At 55.4% G+C, this 19,602-nt stretch overlaps 1 protein-coding gene across 2 annotated transcripts in view; it reads left to right on the forward strand.

The window, feature by feature from the left end:
* The first annotated feature begins 7,462 nt into the window (after positions 1 to 7,462).
* Sema6b (semaphorin 6B) overlaps positions 7,463 to 19,602 on the forward strand; it is a 19,926-nt gene continuing 7,786 nt past the window's right edge. Inside the window, exons 1-6 of one of the 2 annotated variants that reach the window (XM_008836976.2) lie at positions 7,463 to 7,616; positions 16,467 to 16,588; positions 16,701 to 16,824; positions 18,031 to 18,091; positions 18,220 to 18,282; positions 18,687 to 18,788. In XM_008836976.2, coding sequence (XP_008835198.1) covers positions 16,495 to 16,588; positions 16,701 to 16,824; positions 18,031 to 18,091; positions 18,220 to 18,282; positions 18,687 to 18,788 — 444 coding nt within the window. In that variant the 5' untranslated portion in view covers positions 7,463 to 7,616; positions 16,467 to 16,494. Of the gene's footprint in view, positions 7,617 to 14,915; positions 15,088 to 16,466; positions 16,589 to 16,700; positions 16,825 to 18,030; positions 18,092 to 18,219; positions 18,283 to 18,686; positions 18,789 to 19,602 lie in introns of those variants that run through there. The other variant, XM_008836977.3, reaches the window with a different exon arrangement.

The raw sequence follows: 19,602 nt of genomic DNA on the forward strand, positions 1-19,602 counted from the left end.
CTGAGAACAGCCTGGCAGCTGGTGTCTCCCAATAAATGTCTCCCTTTCTCACCTCAGAGTGGTCTGTGTGGTCATGGTCTCTTCCTGAACCTAACACCCAGGACACAACCCCAGACCCCACCTCTCTATACAGCCCACCCTCTCTGAATCTCTAGTCTATCTACCCCAGGTGGCCCCTCCCTCTTCGAGCCCTACCTTTACTCAGGCCGCGCCGCCTATGAAGTCCCTGCTTTCTGAGCCCCTAGCCCACCAGATGCCACATCTCTAAGTGGTTTCTGCCTCTACCCCAGGCCCTGCCCCTAATAAACCTGTTCCTTTCTGAACCCCGCCCCCCTCTGGGCCCCGCCCCTCCACGAAGCCCCGCCCCCTCTGAGTCTGCCCACCATGCCCCACCCCTTTATGAAGCCCAGCCCCCTGCCCCTGCCCCACCCAGACCCCTCTCACAGTCTGCCCTTCCCTCTCCAGGCCCCTGTTCCTGAGCCTTTTTCTTCTCACCCTTTAGGTGGTGACCCCTCTCTTTTGTTCCATGAACAGTCAGAGCTTTGGAACGCCCTGCTCAGCCCCTTCTGCTTAGGGGTGGGGGCTGCATGATCCAGCCAACTTTGCAGATTCTTCCCAGCGGCCGCCCCTCTGAGCAGGACCTCTCTCCACCTCCCATCTGAAAATGTTCTCCATGCCCCTACCCACCAGTCATAAGGAATGCCTGCATCCAGTGCCTCTTTTCCCAACTTTGAAATTCCACACAGAGTAAGCACTTACTGTATGCACACATGGGGCTCCGGGTGGGTCTGGGTAAGGCAGCATGGGGGGGCCTTAAGGGCCCAGGATACTGCGTTGTGGGGCAGGATAGGCATGTCAAGTTGCTGGAAGGTCCCAGAAAATTTTACACAGGACCTGGGAGGTCAAGGGGCCAGTGACCACAGGAATAATGTGTAAAGGCCCTGGGGCAGGAACCCCAGAACTACTGAACGCTAAGTCCAGTAGTACTAGGTGTTGTGTGACTCTGACACGTGGCTGTGCCTCTCTGGGCCTTAGCCCCACCTCTCTAAAAGGGTGTTCAACAAAAGGGCTCCACCAGGGGACTGCAGCCAAAGAGGGACCCTGTCTCAAAGGACATTTCTAAGGATGACTCCCCTGGCTTCCATGCACACACATGCATTAAATAGAGGTGCACTCTGCCGGGCACAATGTATACACTAGGTACTCCATAAATGCTCCTTAAAGGTTGATGACCAAAATTGAGTTTTCAGGGCTGATTCGAAGGCTGGTGGTGCCTGTCTGGGGGCAGGTGGCTGAGGGGACTCAGAGCCTGTTTTCTGGTCAGCACTTCCCCCTCACGCCCCAGCCCCCATTCACAGACAGCTGTCCCTCCATGTGTGCTGCGGCCTGTCAAGCCCATGCTGCCTGTTCCGGAACACCTGGCACTTTGCTTCCCAGGGATTTCGGACCTACAAGTCCACGGAAGTTCAGCTGCCATGGAGGGCTTAACCCTGGAGCCTGGCGCCAGCCAGGTCTTCAGAAGCCCGACACCAGCCCTCTTGACCCCACAAACAGCCCTGACATTATGGGAACACCCTTGCTTCAGCTCCCAGTGTTGGGCTGTGTGGCCCTGGAAATGTGACTCAGAGTCTCTGGTGGCCCGTCGTTATGCTAGTTAACACACCATCAAATACTTACAAGAATGGGGGTCAGGGACTCTGTTATTTTCGCTACACAATTTTCTCTTACAAGCTGAGGCAGGAGGATTGTGAATTCCACACCAGCCTGGGTTACAGAGTGACACTCTGTCTCAAAAAAAACACACAAAAAAACAAAAACCAAACAACAAAAACACTGTATTATGGGGCCAGTGAGATGGCTCAGCAGGTAAAGGGCTTGTTGAAGTCTGACAACCTGAGTTTGATCCCCAGGACCCATGTGGTGGAGACCACAAACTGACTCCTATAAATTGTCCCCTGAACTTCACATGGGTAACATGACTTGCATCTGTCCACATACATAAATCGAATAGACAAGCATGTAATAAATACAAGAAAATATATGTTGATGTCATTTTGCAAAAGGGGAAACTGAGTCTGGCTCTGCCCTCTGCCCTCACCTGAGGTTTGCCCGATGACTGCACCTACCCCCCATCACCCGGCTCCCCCTTGCTGCTCTGATCAGCAGCTTCCAGAACCTTCCTCCTTCCCGCAGCTGCCAAGAACCAGGTCAGCCTCAGAACCAACGGTGGAGACATCAAACGGAATCTATAAATACAGCCTTGGAGGGAAACAGCACGCGGCCCTCCTGGCCTCAGAGCCTGGCTCACTGCTCTGCCCAGTTTCCTGACTCAACACTCCAACCCCAGGAGGTCCCGGTTAGAAAGCAGAGACTGGAGAGTGCCTCAGTTTCCCTACCTGCTCACTCTCCTCTGCCTTTCTTCCTGCTGGAATCTAAGAAAACCTTAGGGCCCCTGAGATCTTCTCTCACGAACGTGATTGCTGATTTCTCTCTCTCCTTTGTGGTCACAGCCCAGGACAGACCTAACCGCCTAGCTCAAGACAGAACTCGTTTACTGCGCATGTCTACTTGAATGTCAGGTTCTCAAAGCAAAGATTTTTGCCTTGTGCTCTCTGCCAATTCCAAACGACTAGGGAAAGCAGAGCATCCAGTAGGTGCTCAATAAATAGTGGTGCAATAAGTGCGTTGTTGGCTGCCTGGTGTCTGAGTTCTGCCAGGACAGGGTCTGGCTGGTGTGGTCACCGGTATATCTCCTGTTCTGCCTATCCTGTACACAGTAAGTGCTCATTAAAATTAGGTGTCTAAATAGGGCAGCAGGCTTGTAGAGAGGCAGAGCTAGATCCAGCTGGGGCACAGAGAGTGTGAAGTGAGCTCAGAGCCACTGGTGTCCCCTGCACACCAACGCCAGCGTCACCTGTGTGGCCCTGGGGCAGTGGCAGGTGCCACCCTGTGAGGTCGTTCCCACCCGCTCTCCTGTTCACAGCAACCCAGTGTTTCAATCTTTTTTAATTGTGGGAATTCTATACCTAGCATAGAATTCGTCCACTTAATAAATTTTCAGCACTCAGCTTGGTCCCCACACCCATTTCCAGAACCTTCTATCTCCCCACACTAACTCTTCTGTCCCCTTTCCACACTAACTCTACCTCCCCAGCCCCTGGCATCCCCCAACTTCCTGTTTGACTCTGACAACTCTGGAGACCGCTCAGGAGTGGGGCCCTTTAGCGTGTGCCCCTTTGTGTCTGGCTCATGTCACTAACATGGTGTCCTGTAGGTCCCTCCAGTCAGAAGGTGGTGTCAGAATCTCCTTCCTTTTCCTGACTTTGTAATATTCCAGTGCATGGCCAGGCCACACTGTGTGGCTCTTTCTGTGCTGCTGTGGACACAGGACACAGGATTCTGTTCCCACTGTGGGTTGGACTTCTCTGTGGACTGTCCTGCACTTTCTCAAGGACACCCACCACATCTCAAACTCTCAGATGATGGGAAGAGAAGGCCCATCTGTTGCATACCTACTGCGTGCCAGGGATCTTTAGCAGCAGCCTCAGTCAATCTGCTCATAGGAGGCAAAGGCAGGATGTGGACTGTGGTCTCCATGGGAAGGGGAGACTCTCTCTTGCCAACTTGGGGCAGAGTCCTGGGAAGGGGGCACCGGCCAGGCACCTCCACAATTCCCAGTTATTGGGACCCTGATGATGCTGAACTCATTTGTATATGCAAATGAGACGGGTGGAGACAACCCGGGATACCTGGGATCTTTCTGGGGTATTTGGCTGCTTACAGCAAACTAAGTAATTTCTTTGGTTTCCAAAGAGCTTGGGCATGTGTGTGCATTTCTGTAATTGAACGTTTCTGGGTGTAAGCGGGCACCAGAGTGCTCTGGGTTATGAAGAGGGGTCTCAGGGCCACCCCACACACTCCCCGCTGCTCAGCCTACAGTGCTCAGGGGCCCTACACATCAACTCTCTCTCTACACCAGGGGTAATGGGGAGGACTCAGCCGTTCCCCAGGGCCCAGTATCCTGAGTTCAAATCCCTACCCGGCCACAAATGTGCAAAATGCCCTGGATTGTGCCACAAACAGTAGGTGTTCCCTGGGTGCTCCTGATATCATTCATATGAGTGTGAAAAAAGCCCGAGTTGTGGTGCACACAGTAGGTGCTCAATAAGTGCACCCAAAGTTGTCCAAATGTACAAAGTACCCAAATTATGGGGCACACCAAAGGCGCTCAGTAAGTCCTCCCAGGACTGTACCTAAGTGACAGTGAACACCATAGGCATTCAATAAGATGACTCTGGAGTTATTCAGTCGTGGATAGTTCCTGTTCCTGTGCACACAGTAGGTGCTCCATAAGTGCTCCTAGGTTCATCTAGTGAGATACTAGCTAGACTCCTTCTGTTTCAGTCCTGGTTGCCATGTCTTCCTGGTAGGGGAAGCAGGTGACTTTATCTTGCCCCAGGGCCAATTGAGCCTCAGTTTCCCCACTCGAATGCAGAATAGTAACAGCTATATTCTAGAATCTTGGACCTGCATACAGCAGATGCCTAATATAGATCAGCTCTTTTCATTAGGAGTCTGTACACCATATAGGATACTTGTTTTGGTGACATGCCCAGGGATTGCCGTGTGGCCTCAGGAGACGGCTACATCCTCTCCTATCAGTCTCTCCAAATACTCTAAGAAGTCCCAAGAAGAGAACTGCGGTTCATGGAAGGGTCCCAGAGAGGAACCCCCCAGCCCCAGGGGTCAAAGAACAGGGGGCAGGGAAGGGTCAGCGCCTGCAGCAGCCCTCCCCCACCCGGGCAGTGGCGAGGGACCAGCTGGGTGGACTGAGCGCATCTGTCGCCTGAGCAGCTGCAGCTGTGGGGGGGGCAGGAGGGGGGGATGCGAAGATTTGTGTCTGTGCCTCCCAGCTGCCACCTCAGCCTTGTCGGGGGAGACACCCCAAATTCGCCTGATTGGAGCCCCACCTCCGCTGCTATCGACCCCCCACGTGCTGCTTGGGGGAGGGGCGACAGGGAGGCCCTGACGTCACCAGAGGCCTCAGCCAACGGCAGCTGCCCTTTGAGTGACCCTCAAGGGGATCCCCTGGTCACAGGCTGGTCTGGGGGTAACAGGGGGCTGCGAGGAGTACCCCGGGACAGTAAAGACCCTCCCTTACCCCCTTTCCCCAGACTGGGCTCCAGAAAGGGGAAACTGAGGCTGGGGACTCCTGAAGGTGGGAGCCAGGTGACCCTGTCCAAACCGACTCCAGCTGGGCCCAGAGAGGGTGAGACAGCTGCCTGGGGTCACACAGCAAACCAGGGAGGAGAGGGGTGTGCAGGAAGGCCGGAGGAGGTCTTGAGGGTTCCTTGAGTCTCCTACCCCGGGCCTTCAAGGCCGCGTGCCCCCCTCCAGTTCTCCCCAAGACCCCCTCGGACCCCCAAGGCCGCAGCCGGGTGGCCAGCGTTGAAGAAAGGTGTCATCGGCTTCGGCGGTCTCCAAAATCCGCACTGGAGTCCTTCAGCCTGGAGTAGGGTGGTGCGCAGGGCTGTGCAGGCTGGGGAAACTGAGGCGGGGCTTTCTCAGTCCTTCAGCTGCTTTTGGCTCTGGTTTCCTCAGACAAAGCCCCCCCCCCACTCCTTGTGAACTTCCGGCCACCCTGGCCACCAGGTCACCCCGCAGACAGCCGGGAGCCCCTGAGGCAGTGGCAGAGACACCAGCCTGACCTTGGCCGTCAAAGAGCCATTCATCGCCAGCCTGGGTGGTGGCTGAGCTGGCCCGGGGTGGGGTCTCGGGGGCCTTTGTTCCAACAGGTTTCTCTCCGAGTCTGGGGGCCAGACCCTTCCCTGCACCCCAGCCCTGTCCCCTAAGCTCTGTCAAATCCACTCACAGTCCTTCTGGGGGGCCCCTCTGCCACCTCCTCCTGAGTCTATTTGGACCCCAGTCTATGCCTCAGACTTTTTCTTTTTTTCTTTTTTTTTTTTTTGCTCTTTTTGAGACAGGGTCTCCCTGTAGTCCCAGCTGGCCTAGAACTCACTATGTAGACCAGGCTGGCCTTGAACTCACAGACATCCGCCTGCCTCTGCCTCCCGAGAGCTGGGACTAAAGGCGTGCGCCACCACCTGGCTGCCTCAGACTTTTTGGCCCCTGGTCTTAGCCCTGGGGACCATGATCCACTATAGGGGCTCAAAAACCTTCCTTGGTGAGTGTCCAGGTCCTGGCCCTGCCCCACCAGGGGTCACATTGGCTGGGGACTCCAGGACACCAGTTGCTCCCCCCCAGAATGGTCACCATGGTGATTCCCCTCCCTAAAGAGTCTGCTGTTTCTGGCCCTGCATGACCTCTGTCAGAGTTCAAACCATGACACTGTTGATTTCATCCTAACCTCTGGAACCTCCTGGAGTCACCAGCCAAATGGGATGTCCACAGCAGCTATGTGAGGGAGTCTCTGAACACATAAGAGTGAAAGCATTTATGGAGCATTTACTGTATACTGGAGGTGCCGGAAGTAAAGGTAACACTTAGGCCGTAGGGGGAGATGGTCACCATCATAATCCGTCTAGGGGTGGGGATTGGACAGAGAGGGAAACTGAGGCACAGGAAAAGGTTTCCTGCTGTCTTAACCGCAGAAGGTTGGTTTCTCTGGGCATGGTTCTGCACGCCTCAGCAGAACTACTCAGAAGTAGAGGCAGATGGGTCTCTGAGATGAAAGCCAGCCTGGTCTATGGAGCCAGTTCCAGGCCATTGTCAAGGTCGCTGAGTGGTATGGTTCAGGGCCTCTCTGGTCTCTCTCTGTCTCTCTGTCTCTATCTCTCTCTCTGTCTCCTCTCTCTCTCCTCTCTCTGTTGGGGATACAGACCTTTGAGAAGGGAGGGGTCTTCCTGTGTAGCCCAGGCTAACATTGAACTCAGGAGGATCCTCCTGCCTCATCTTCCCAAGTGCTCAAAGCATCTATAGAGCACCTACTGTATACTGAGAGAGCCGGGCATTAGAACATTGCCAGGTCAGTGTGGGAGCTGGTCACAGGGTCTTAACAGTGTGTTGCTAGGGGAGTGCTTTGGGCAGAGAGGGAAATTGAGGCAGGGAATGGGGAGAGATGTTCAGCCAGCTCACAGTTCTGGGCCTTGTGTGAGAAACAATGGGAAAGCATTCATGGAGTGCCTACTGTATACTGGAGACCATAGACAGCATAAGGGTGGCTCATGGTTCAGGATCCTACGTCTGGGGGGAAGTGCTTGGCACAGAAAGGGAAACTGAGGCAGGCATGTGGGGGAGGGTAGCGGAAGGGCTCCCGGTCGCACCCACAGCAAGGAGGCTGTGCCCCACCCCCGGCCAAGCTCCGCTCCGCTGCCGGTCACTCCGCGCCGGGTTTTCGGGGTTCCCGGGTTTGGCTGCTTGTTGGGGGGGGCAGAGAGGGGGCGGAGGTGGCGGAGCCGCGAGTCGCAGCGGCCGCAGCAGGCGGAGGAGATGCGGCCCCGGCGCGTCCCCGGCCCGGAACCCGAGCTGCCGCCCCGCGGGAGCCGGGCGCGCGTGGGGAGCCCGGGCTGAGCCCTGGGTGCAGCGCGCGGGGTCCCCGGGGATGCGGAGCTGAGGCGCCTGGGACAGGTGCACGCTGGGCCTGCAGCTGCGAGGAGGTGAGGACGGATCTGTAGCCGATGTGGGGGACCCGGCGATGTGGGGGACATGGCAATGTGGGGGTCTCGGGCGAGTGCATGGGTAGAAATCTGCAGCTGATGTAGGGGACCCGGCGATGCGGGGGCCCTGGGGTGCGCGGGGCCGCGTGCAGCCGGGAGAGGAGCTGGATTTTGCAGATAGGGTGTACCTTGGGGTGACAGTCTGGTCCCCATCTTTGTACAGGGCTTGGATGGGGGCCAAGGAGGTCGGATGAGGCCGGATCTCGGGGTGTCCGGACCCCTGGGCTGCGCAGGGTGGGGATCTGCACCCTTGGCGAACTGGATGAGGCCCAGGTGTGGGGGGGGCGCTGGACACACCATAGCTGTGGATTCTGGGGGACCTAAAATGGGAAGATTGGGGGGGCGGGGTCCTAATCCTGCCCGAGACCTCTCGTGGGGTCCCCTTGTGAGCACCCTTGGGCCACAGGGTCCCCCGTTCATCTCCTGGCCTCCGATAGGGTCGCCGCGGTCTCGCAGCTGCTGTGGGGGGAGACACCAGGCCTCGGCCAGGCCTGCCGCCCCCGCTGCAGTGCGGCCTGGGAAGGGGTGCCGACAGGGCCCCCCAATCCCCGCTGACAATGGGACAAAGGAACGGTGTCTCTGGAGCCGGTGGGGCCCCGGGCCGAGGGCGCTGATTGGTCCCTGGGGCAAGGGGGTCACGTGCACCCCCAGCCTGCTCTCTGCCTGCGAGAGTTTGGGGGACACCTTCCCCCACAAGGTGCTGCCAGGCTGCACCCCAACCCAGCCTCAGGGCAAATTCTAGAGCCTGCAGCGTTTGTGAGAGTCCTGGGACCATGGGAGGGGCTGGCAGAAACGGGACCCTCTGCTCAAGTCTGTGGGACTCTCTGCCAGAGGTCTGTGGCCCCTTCCCCTGAGATCAGTTCATGGGACCCTCCTTGGTGCGCATCTGAGGTCTGTTGACCCTTCTGCCTGAGGTCTGTGGCACCCTCCGCGTAAGGTCTGTGACCCCTCTGCCCAAGGTCTGTGGTCCCTCCGCCTGAAGCCTTTGGCCCCTATACTTGAGATCTGTGACCACCAGGTTGCTATCTGAGTGGAACCAGGTCAGGAGCTGCACAGCTTGGGCTCAGCTCAGTTGAAGGGGAATGAGAGACCTCAGACCCTCCCCTGACCCCTCACAAAATTGCATAAATAATTATCTTTCTTGCAACTTGTTAATACATCTAAACTGCATTTCCAGAAAAAAAAACGATGGGGGGGCATGACACTGGCTCACCCCCGACACACACTCAGTTCCTTTCTGGGTCAATTTTCAGGGTGGTTTTATGTGTATGCGTGTTTAGCCTGCATGGAGGTAAGTGCACTGTGTGTGTGCAATGTCCTCAGAGCCCAAAAGGGGGTGTCAGAGCCCCTGGAACTGGAGTTACAAATGGTTGTTAGTTGCCATGTGGGTGCTGGGAAATGAACCTGGTCCTCCGCATCAGCAGCCAGTGTTCTCAATCCCTGAGCTGGTTCTCCACCCTGAGAGTCTTTTTCTGTCCACTGACAGCCCAGAGGTCTGGCTCCCTGGCCCTCACCTCAGATGGCCCTGCTTCCTGGTCCCACCCATTCTCACTTTCTTGCTGTGTGTCCTCAGGTGGACGCTGGCCATCTCTGTGCCTCTCCTGGACTCATGCAGGCTTTGAGATCTTGGTTAAATCTTCTCAGCTACTTGCACCCACCTCAAGGGTCTTTTGGGTCCTTTGTCTCCTCCCAATTTTCTGTCATTTGCTGTCCAATGGGCAGAGAATGTGCAGCCCAGGGCTTGAGGCTACTGGAGTAGCTGTGTTTTCTGGGACTGAGCCTGGGAGATAAAAATCAAGCTGCCCTTGGGAAAGGTGACCATGACGTTAGCCGGCCGGACAGGTGAGCCGGTTCCCTGGGGACTGAAGGATGTATCTGTCTATCCCCCAGGAAGAACATGTCCTGAGCCAACCCTGGGATGTGTGGCCCTGTCCAGTCGCACTAGAGGTCTTCAGACTCCAGCCTGGACAGGAGGTGGCCGCATGTGCCAGGGAGGCGGGTTGTTGGTGTCCAGCTTGAAGGATAAGAGAGACGGTCCTGGGGAGCCCTGAGTAACTGAAGTATTTGAAAGATGAGAGACAATGGGGGGGAAGGTCTTGAATGCCAAGCTCAGCAATGGCCATAGGGAGCCACAGAAGGTTTTAGAGCAAAGGAGAGACATGGGCAGCAGCCAAGAGACCAGCTTCTAGGAGCCAAGGGACCGCCCCAGAGGTGGCAAGCCGCCTGACTCTGACCTGTCACTACCTTGGACTGTGGCCACTCTGCCTGCGTGACTTTAGCTAAGAGGGACCATCCCCAGTACTTTTGGGAACCCTGACTGAGGGTTTCCCAGGGGGACCTTGGGTCAGGGTGGTCAGGGAGGTCAGTCAGTCAAGCATTCTCTGTGACCCTGGTGCCAAGAGAGCCCAGAGAGCAAGCGTGAGGGTAAACTGAGACAGATGCTGGCTCATTACACTGTGTGCAGTCTGGGCTGGAGTGAAAGGAGCAACTGAGGCCAGGGAAAGTTGGACTGTGGATCAGAGGAGGTGCCGGAGGAAGGGCCTCACAGCGGGGGCTGCACGGCACACGGAGGAGTCTGCCAGGCGGCCACGTGTTTTCTGATATTGTAGAACAGGTGGTAGAGAGAGCTGGGGCGCTTGGAGCAGATCTGGACTTTCAGTTCATCCCTTCAGTCACACATCCTCCCTCTTGGAGCCTCAGTTTCCCTATCTGCAAAAAGGGAGCCAATGACCATGGCAGCTTGGACCCCACTCATCTCAAAATCAAACACTTTAGGGACGAGAGCTGGCTTAGTGGCTGAGCACCAGCTGCTCTCTCAGAGGGCCTGGGCTGTGCACTTACACACGTGCAGGTAAAACACACAACATAAAATAGAAATAATAGCCAGGCACTGTGGCCCACGCCTTTGATCCCAGCACATGGGAGGCAGAGGCAGGCGGATCTCTGTGAGTTCAAGGCCAGCCTGGTCTACATAGTGAATTCCAGGACAGCTGGGGCTACAGGGAGACCCTGTTTCAAAAAGACCCCCCCCCAAAAAAACCCTCAAATGGTTTAAATATGCTGAAGATAGTAATGACAATGATGTAGCTAGACAGAGCAGGACTGTGTTAGCTGAGGGTGTTGGGAGGGATTGGAGCTGAGATGCATAAGCTGAGATAGAGCAGTTGGTGGAAAGCTCTAGGGCAGCAGCATCGCAAGCAGAGGAGGGAGGCTGGGGCAGAGCAGGCAGGGCCCTGTGGGCTGCAGGGAGGACTTGGGCTTTGACCCTGAGGGAGGAGGGAGCCATGGAGGGCTGTGTGAAGGAGTTCCCCCAAAAAAAACCCTCAAATGGTTTAAATATGCTGAAGATAGTAATGACAATGATGTAGCTAGACAGAGCAGGACTGTGTTAGCTGAGGGTGTTGGGAGGGATTGGAGCTGAGATGCATAAGCTGAGATAGAGCAGTTGGTGGAAAGCTCTAGGGCAGCAGCATCGCAAGCAGAGGAGGGAGGCTGGGGCAGAGCAGGCAGGGCCCTGTGGGCTGCAGGGAGGACTTGGGCTTTGACCCTGAGGGAGGAGGGAGCCATGGAGGGCTGTGTGAAGGAGTTGACTCAACTCCCACTGGAGCCCCTGGCTGCTGCGGGGAGAGGGCAGGAGCTGGGGACCAAGATGAAGTCTAGGTGGGTGGGGGTAGAGGCCGGGCAGGTGGAAGAGTAGAGTGAGGCGAGGCATCTGGGCCTCATGGCCTGGTTCACACGCCCTTGGCCCTCTTAGCTCACCCTTTCCGCTCACCATTTGCTCACCTTGGGCTCACTTTTCTCACCCATAAAAGTCAGAACGGCCTCTCTACCCCACGAGGTGTGTGCATCCTATGAAGCCCTACCACAGGCCTCTGAATGCAGTAGGTGCTCCATAAATGTGTGCTGGTAACGTAGTAGGTGCTCCATATGTAAAATAAGAATACAGTAGGCACTCCATGGTGTAGGCTAAGAATAGATTATGAAGAGTGTACTAAGAACACAGTAGGTGTTCTATAAATGTGGGCTGGGAACACAGCAGGTGCTTCATGAGTGTCTGTTGTGGATCCTTCAAAGCTCCTGATCCTGATGCTGGGAGGAAATCAGGGTGACACATCCCCCAAGGTCACCCTGCCAGTCAGGGGTCCCTGCTACTCGAACTCTGGGTGGTTCTCACCCTCAGTCCCCAGCCCACGCCATTCCCCATTCCCTCCTTGACTCACATTGCACTTGTGGAACACTCTGACCCCAGGGCCTTCCTCTCCCCTTGGGACCCATTTACCACCTTTGTCACGGGGGGGCACTTCCTGTTCCCAGCTGGCCTTGGCAAAGGCCCCCCAACTGCCTCTCACCCTGCATGTCTCAGGGGTGTCCCCCACTTTCAGGCCTTGTTTCTGGTTCCCTGGGCCGAGGTATCAGGGAACTTGGGGTACCTGCTCCCCCTTCCCAGATTCCCTCAGACTCCCACCCCTAGTCACCCCAAGTGTAAATGACACCCTAAGTTCTTTGAGACAGTGGCTACAGGGCGCCCCCCCCAGTCGCTAATTACAAGTTGCTACCAATTTCCAAACAGTGATTAAAATTAATTATGTACGGTTCTCCCCATCTGTGCTGGAGCCCTGGGGACCCCTTGCCGTCCCCACTCAAGATCCCCCTCCTGCCACCTGGTCTCACCCTCCCGGCGCCCCCAGTGGGCACAGGAGGGACAGCTTCCCTCCTGTGTCTCTCTTCTTGGTGAGGCTTTGTGTTACCGAGTGCTGTGCACAGCATTTATTGAACACCTACTGTATACCAGCTGTAGTGCAAAGCCCCTAACATGTTTGATCATCTGGCATTTATTGAGTGACTACTATATGACAGTCTCATGTTAGGCATGGGGACAGAGCAGTGTCCACTGGGACAGACCGGCCTCTTCTTCTGATGTTCCGATGGAGCCAATTAATTGTCCCTGTTTCCCAGAGGAGGAACCAAGCTCAGAGAGGAGAAAAGTCTAACCTGAGCCTACAGAGCCATCCACACAACAAATTAAGCACCAATTATGCACCACCTGTGTACACTCTTTGGTAACTGAATGGGGATGAATGTTAGACTTGGGGAAACTGGTGCTCCAGCACCTGAGGAGTTGGGAAAGAGTGTCAGGCCAAAGCCGAGTCCCTCTCCCACACCTGAGCCCAGTTCCTAGACAGCGGGTCAGCTGCGGAGGAGGGAGTCAGGCAGCTGGAGGCTGCAGCAGCTGTAAGTGGAGCCAGGAGCTGGTAACCGGACCAGGCAGGCGCAGCCCGGCTGCTGTGTGGTCACCCGATCCCCCCCGGGGACATCAGCCCCACAGCGGGATCCTGGGGCGGCCAGCCGGCAGGAGCCCGTCCTACAGAACTGGGGGACAGACCCCCGCCTGTGCCACAGCAGAGGGAGGCACTGGGACCCTGAGTCTGGTGAGGGTCTGTGTTCCTTACTACCCTGCAGAGAGTCCCAGAGAGGGCATGTGGCCAGCCTGAGGTCACACAGCCAGGTGAGGGGTACTAGGGAGTCAGGCTGGTCTCTGAGCAGGAGAATGGGAGGGTCTGCACAGAACTTGGGGTGCAGGGTGGTGAGGAGCTTGGTGGCCTTGGGGAACCAGAAAGGAGACAGGAAAAAGGTGGGAAGTGCCCTTTGCTAGTGTCTCCACCCCCCACCCCATGCCTTCAGCTTTGGTGGCCTCTGGAAGCAAGAAGGATTCCAGGTAGATTCAAGGTAGAACCTCCCTGCAGTGGCAGAGTGGGCGGGAAAGTACTCACCACACAGGTTCTAGTCAGACACTCCATGGAGTCATTCCAAGGGCACAGGGCAGCCCTAGAAGGTTTCAGAGCAGCACCTGTTAACTGGGGGGGGAGGGTTCTGGGGGGGCTACTTGCAACGTCTGGACACATAGTGATCACAGGATTCTGGCATGGAGTGGGTGACAGGCAGAGACAGCTTCCCGCAGAGTGGACACACTCACACTTGACAGAGAACTGGGGAAAATGAGGGTGGAGTTCAAGTCTCAGTGCTAGTCTATTACCATACAACAAGCAATTATTGAACACCAAGGGTATGCTTGACCATAGGAGAAAGCTGTTGACCAGATATGCCCAGCCCTGCCTTTATGGGGTCTTCCTTAGCTCAGTGGGGTAGACCAGGTTTGACGGGCACCACATGTGTGAATATATTGGTTGAGGGAAAGTGTATGAGGCCAATAGCCCTGAGACTTACTGTGGGCCCAGCCCTGTGAATTATATGTGTTCAGAGGAAGAACAGAGGATGCAGCTGTGCAAAGGTCCTAGGGCAGGAGGACAGGGCTGTGTAAAGGCCCAGGAGCAGAAGGACTTGAGGGAGGAGGGGCCATAGAGGACTACGTGCAGAAGGAGGAGCTGCTGTCCTGGTACCTGGCAAATGTTTTGCTTGTCAGCCTGCACTGTGTGGGGAAACAATTCTGAAAGCTGGGCTGACAGTCTCAGTACTCACTGGTGTCTGGTTGAGGGACCTGTGTGGGGAGGAGAGTGGAGGGTTCCTGGTATGATGTGGTGGCCCTGGCTGAGGTCTGTTCATGTGACACTATCTGGAGAAGATCCCACAGGCTTGGGTTGTATTTGTTTGAGAACATAGGAGTTGACCCTGAAATTTATTACCAGCCGTGAAGCAACCCTGCGGAGCCAGGCTGTTCCTGCACAATGTGGGGGGACAGGGCATGCTGGGAGTGCCTATGTTGGGGACACAGAAGGCCACTGAGACCAGTGAGGCAAAGGGGTTGTATATTTGGGGTTACCCTCCGAAATAGAAGGATTTAGAGAACCAGTTGGATGGTGAGCCGAGGCTGTGGGCAGGAAAGCCAGGGGATACCAAGGAGGGTCTGGAAGTGACTCAGGGTCTGGGGACCATGTGGAAGAGAACCCCATAAAAAGAAAATGATTCAGGGCTCAGGGGAGAGCCCCTACCTGGAGTCCCCCAGTGACGGGTTGAAGGTGTGACTCAGGGTAGAGTGACAGCCTAGAGTCCCCCAGGGAGGGACTGGGCAAGCGAAGGAGCTTTGGTTAGATTTGGTGTTCAGGGTCACCCTCGGGGGTCATTGGCCCCCTGAGGCTTGGGGCCGGAGGAGCTGGAAGTGTTTGTGGAATTGGGTCTGGGCCAAGGACACACGCGGATCCGGCATCCTCTGAGTCACGAATCCTGGAAGCTTGGGTCAGGCAGAGGAAGCCGCGTTGCTTCACATACCGTCTTCCTGTTTTTTGGCTGTGAACGATAGAGGCCGGGGTTGTAGGGCCCATGTTTCTCCATCACCCCCACCTGCTGGGGCTCAGGATCCCCAAAACACAAGGCCAGGGAAGGGTCGAGAATCATCTCTGCTGACTGACCCGGGAAACTGAGACCCAGAGCCTGGTAGAGACGGAAGGCTGGCGAGGTGGGTCCCGGGCCTGGCCTACCCTCTTCTGATGGGGCGCTGCCCTGACCTGTAGTGCCCAGATGTGGAGGGCTACACTTCCAGAAGATTCTTTGGGCATTGTGAATGGAAGCTGGAAGCCGGGTGTCTGCTGGCAGTGAGCTGCCTGTCACAGGGGAGACCAGGCGAGAAAACGGGCCTCAGACCAGAAGTCAGGCCTGCCAGGGCCACCGAGGGTCCTGAGTGCCAGAATATTCCACAACTCTCCATTCTGACATTGCTTAAATTGTGCTTTATAAAATGCTGAGGGCTTTGGATTTTTTTTTTTTTTTGCTTTGTTCAGCCTTTGAGTTTAAAATTGTGTCATCTTTCCTTCTTTCTCTTTCTTTCTCTTTCTCTTTCTTTCCTTCCTTCTCTCTTTCTTTTTCTTTCTTTCTCTTTCTTCCTTTCTTTCTTTCTTTCTTTCTTTCTTTCTTCCTTCCTTCTTTCTCTTTCTTTCTTTCTTTCTTTCTTTCTTTCTTTCTTTCTTTCTTTCTTTCTTTCTTTCTTTCTTTCTTTCTTGTTTTTGCTTTAAGACGGGGTCTTGTAACGTATCCCAGGCGAGCCTAAAACCTGTGGTCCTCCTAGCCCAGTCTCCCCAGTGTTGGGTTGACAGGCTTTGTACCATGATTCCTGGCTAAGGTTTTTGTTTTTTTTTATCATTTGTTTGTTTGTTTGATTTTGAAAAATATTCTCACTATGTAGAACAGGCTGACCTAGAACTTGCTTTGTAGTCCAGGGTCTCACTGTATAGCCCAGGCCAGCCTGGAAATTGTGGTCCTTCTGCCTCAGTTTCCTCCAGTGCTGGGATCACAGGCTTATGCCATAATGCCTAGCTAAGGTTTTTCATGTTTAAATTTTTTTTTCTTTTTTGGTCTTTTTGAGACAGGGTCTCCCTGTAGCCCCAGCTGGCCTGGAACTCACTATGTAGACCAGGCTTGCCTTGAACTCACAGAGATCGCCTGATTCTGCCTCCCAAGTGCTGGGATTAAAGGTGTGCACTCCCACACCCGGCTTCTTCATGTTTTAGTTTTAAGAATTTAAAAAGAAATGCATTTTGAGACTGAATTTCCAAGTGTCTGTTTTAAGATGTAATATGTATTATTGTAATTATTGTGATTAATTTTTAATTACCGAATGCATTTTCGTTTGAAATTATTTCCTGAGGTTTTTTCCTACTCACACGTGGTCGTAAAGTCGTTCTGTTAATTAAATAAGCTCGGGGTGGCGTTTTTCTTATTGGTATTATATTAGAGTTATTTTTAGTGGGTGGAGGGAGCTGGTGCGGTGCTCTCGCCCCCTCTGCCGGCTGCCGGAGGAACTGCAGGCGGCGTTGTTCACAGGCCGGTTCTGATTGACAGGTGTCACCGGGGCCACCCTGTCCTCACCATGCAGACCCCGCTGCTACTCCTGCTGCTTCTGGGGGGCTCCTATGGCTTGTTTCCCGAAGAACCACCACCACTCAGCGTGGCCCCCAGCGACTGTAAGTCTGGGGTGTTCAGAAGGGCTGGGTCTGCTGTCCCCTTAAGGAGGATGACCTCCCCAAACCCCTCTTCTCCTCCACCTTGGCCCATCCTTCTCCCTCCCCCGCCCAGACTTGAGTCACTACCCTGTGTTCGTGGGCAGCGGACCTGGTCGTCTGGCCCCTGTGGAGGGCGCTGAAGGCCTTAACATCCAGCGAGTGCTGAGAGTCAACAGAACACTGTTCATCGGGGGCAGGTACGGAGGAATCGGGGGGCTTGGGGAAGGTATGGAGGCATGGGGGGCCTGGGGCAGTATATTTGGGTTTCCATGAGGGGCCTGTTGCTTGGCTAGAATGCTAATGTGTGAGCCTCTGATGCTGAACACTGACTTTCAAGGGTGCTGAATGTTGAGTTTTAAGGGTCCCGAATACTGAGTTTTGTTGTTGTTGAGGTTTTGGGAGGTCTTTTTGAGACAGGGTCTCCCTGTAGCCCCAGCTGACATGGAACTCTCTATGTAGACCAGGGTGGCTTGGATCTCACAGATGTCTGCCTGCCTCTGCCTTCCCAGTGCTGGGGTTAAATGTGTTCGCAATCATGTGGGGCTAGATGCTGGGTTTAAAAAGTACTGAATGTTGTTTTAAAGGTGCTGAGTTTTAAGGGTTCTGGGTGCTAGATGTTTCATGTTTAGTGCCTAGAGTTCACTTGCCTCTACAATTACATGGAGACAGTGCCTGGGTACCTGGCCAGGGTTCTGGAGGGGTTTGCAAAAGAGGAAGCATGTAATTGTCCAGGGAATAGGTATGCATGTGAGTACGGCATTATGAACTGGGAAAGGTGCTATGGGCGTTCAGGGCTTCTGTGAAGAGGTCACATTTGACTTCAGCTCTAAATGCGGGGCAGGGTATGTCAAGGGATTAAAAAAGAGCTGTGCAAAGGCCCTGGGATAGAGGACACAGCTGTGCAAAGGTCCTGGGGCTGAACAGAGCCTGGGGTGTTGGAGGAGAGTGAGGAGGCCTATGTGTCTGGAGCAAAGGGAGCGAGGGGCAGAGAGAGAGGAGAGAGGGGATGAGGTAGGGCCCTGTGTGCTGCAAGGAGGTCTTGGGCTTTGACTCCAAAGAAAGTGGGAGCTAAGGCTTGCGGTGGGCAGAGAAGCGAGGGAGCTGCTCAGTGCTGACTGGCGCCCTCTGGTGGCTATTTTACAAAAGCAGGAGTCCCCGCTGAGGTCTCAGAGCCCGGGCCTGAAAGGGTCCATGTTGTCCTTTTAGCTTCCTTACCAGGTAGAAAACTAGTAAAGGTTGAGAAACGCGTGGGTTTGGGGTAGACACTGGACGCAGAACCCACAGGAACAGTCAGGAAGGGTGTGCGTGCTTGGTGGATATCTTGTTTGTAGTGGGGGGAACCGAATGGAGGAAGGGATGGTGGGCGTCCCCCCCCAATCTCATAGACTGTGTCCTTCCTGCAGGGACAACCTGTACCGGGTGGAGCTGGAACCACCCTCGTCCACCGAGCTGCGGTACCAGCGGGTGAGGAAGGGTGTCGTACCCGCCGCCGCCAGGAGGAGATGGGGCTGCCAGGAGGATTCGGCCCTGGGGGGAGGGCTGAAGGTTGTTGGGGACCCCACCCTCCTCACCGGTTTTCTCTGTGCCGGCAGAAGCTGACCTGGCGCTCCAACCCCAGTGACATTGATGTCTGTCGGATGAAGGGCAAACAAGAGGTGAGGGGCCCTGAGGTCACCCAAGCCTGGACCAGAGCCGCTATCCTCCTGGCCCCGCCCAATCTACTCTGACCACGCCCAGGGTGGTTGCTCATACTCTCCGGTCACTAGGAGCCGTGTTGCCATGGTTACGGCCGGAGTCTAGCCACCCGGACCTCTGTCCTGGCCACGCCCCCCAAACCAGCTGGGCTTATGCGGCTGATACCAAGTACCGTCTCATCTTGGCCTCCACTGAGTCCACTGTGACCCTGACACCCCTAGGTTAAGACTCCGCCCTCATCTACGGCCCCTTCTTGCTCTCAAAGCCCTAGATCTGACCTGGCTCCAGCTCCATGCTAGCCACGCCCCCCCGCCAACCAGGCCACGCCCCCAACAGCTTCTTCCCCCTCTCTTCCCCACACCAGGCCGAGTGTCGCAACTTCATAAAGGTGCTGCTGCTTCGAGACGAGTCCACGCTCTTCGTGTGTGGCTCCAACGCCTTCAACCCCATCTGCGCCAATTACAGTGTGAGTCTCCTCCGGGGCCCTGTGGGTCTGCTGTGCCCTGGGCTTCTGCCCAGCTGGCCCCCACCTGCTGTGTGCTTCCTCCCAGCCCCACTACCTCCGCCATGTGACCCTGTTCCAGATCAGATGGACTTTAGATAAGCCATGAGCCAGTCAGTTGTAGGACCCACTGTCTCCACCCAAGGCCATGTACAGACCAGCAAACTGAGGCCCGTGGATGGATGGATGGGTGGGTGGGTGGGTGGATGACCTGAGAGCTCATGTCAGGGACCGGGAAGCAGGAAGGCATCCAGGAATACCCACCCCTTGCAGTACAGACCTGCCCTCCAGTCCCCTTCAGACAGGCAGATGTCAGTGAGGGTGGACATGTGGACAGCATCTGCAGAGGCCACGGACCTGGTCTAGATTAGAGGTCGTGGCTCAGACGCCCTGTAATGCTGTGACTCTTGTGAACACTGAGCTCTTGTCTATCCTTCCATCCCTCAACACTGTCTCTGGTCTGCCTCTCTTGCACACTACCATGAACCCAACTATCTGCTCTTCAGCCATTCAAAAAAACCATCATCCTAGCTGGGCAGTGGTGGTGCAGGCCTTTAATCTCAGCACTCGGGAGGCAGAGGCAGGCGGATCTCTGTGAGTTCAAGGCCAGCCTGGTCACATAGTGAGTTTCAGGCCAGCTGGGGCTACAGGGAGACCCTGGCTTAAAAAGACCAAAAAACAAAAACAAAAACAAACAAAAACCCATCATCAACTTGTGTCCTTCAGCAACCCAGCCATCCATCCACCCACCCACCCATCCATCCATCCATCCACCCAC

This window comes from Nannospalax galili, unplaced genomic scaffold (assembly GCF_000622305.1).
Source record: "Nannospalax galili isolate Female #2095 unplaced genomic scaffold, S.galili_v1.0 scaffold77, whole genome shotgun sequence".
Classification (NCBI taxonomy): domain Eukaryota; kingdom Metazoa; phylum Chordata; class Mammalia; order Rodentia; family Spalacidae; genus Nannospalax; species Nannospalax galili.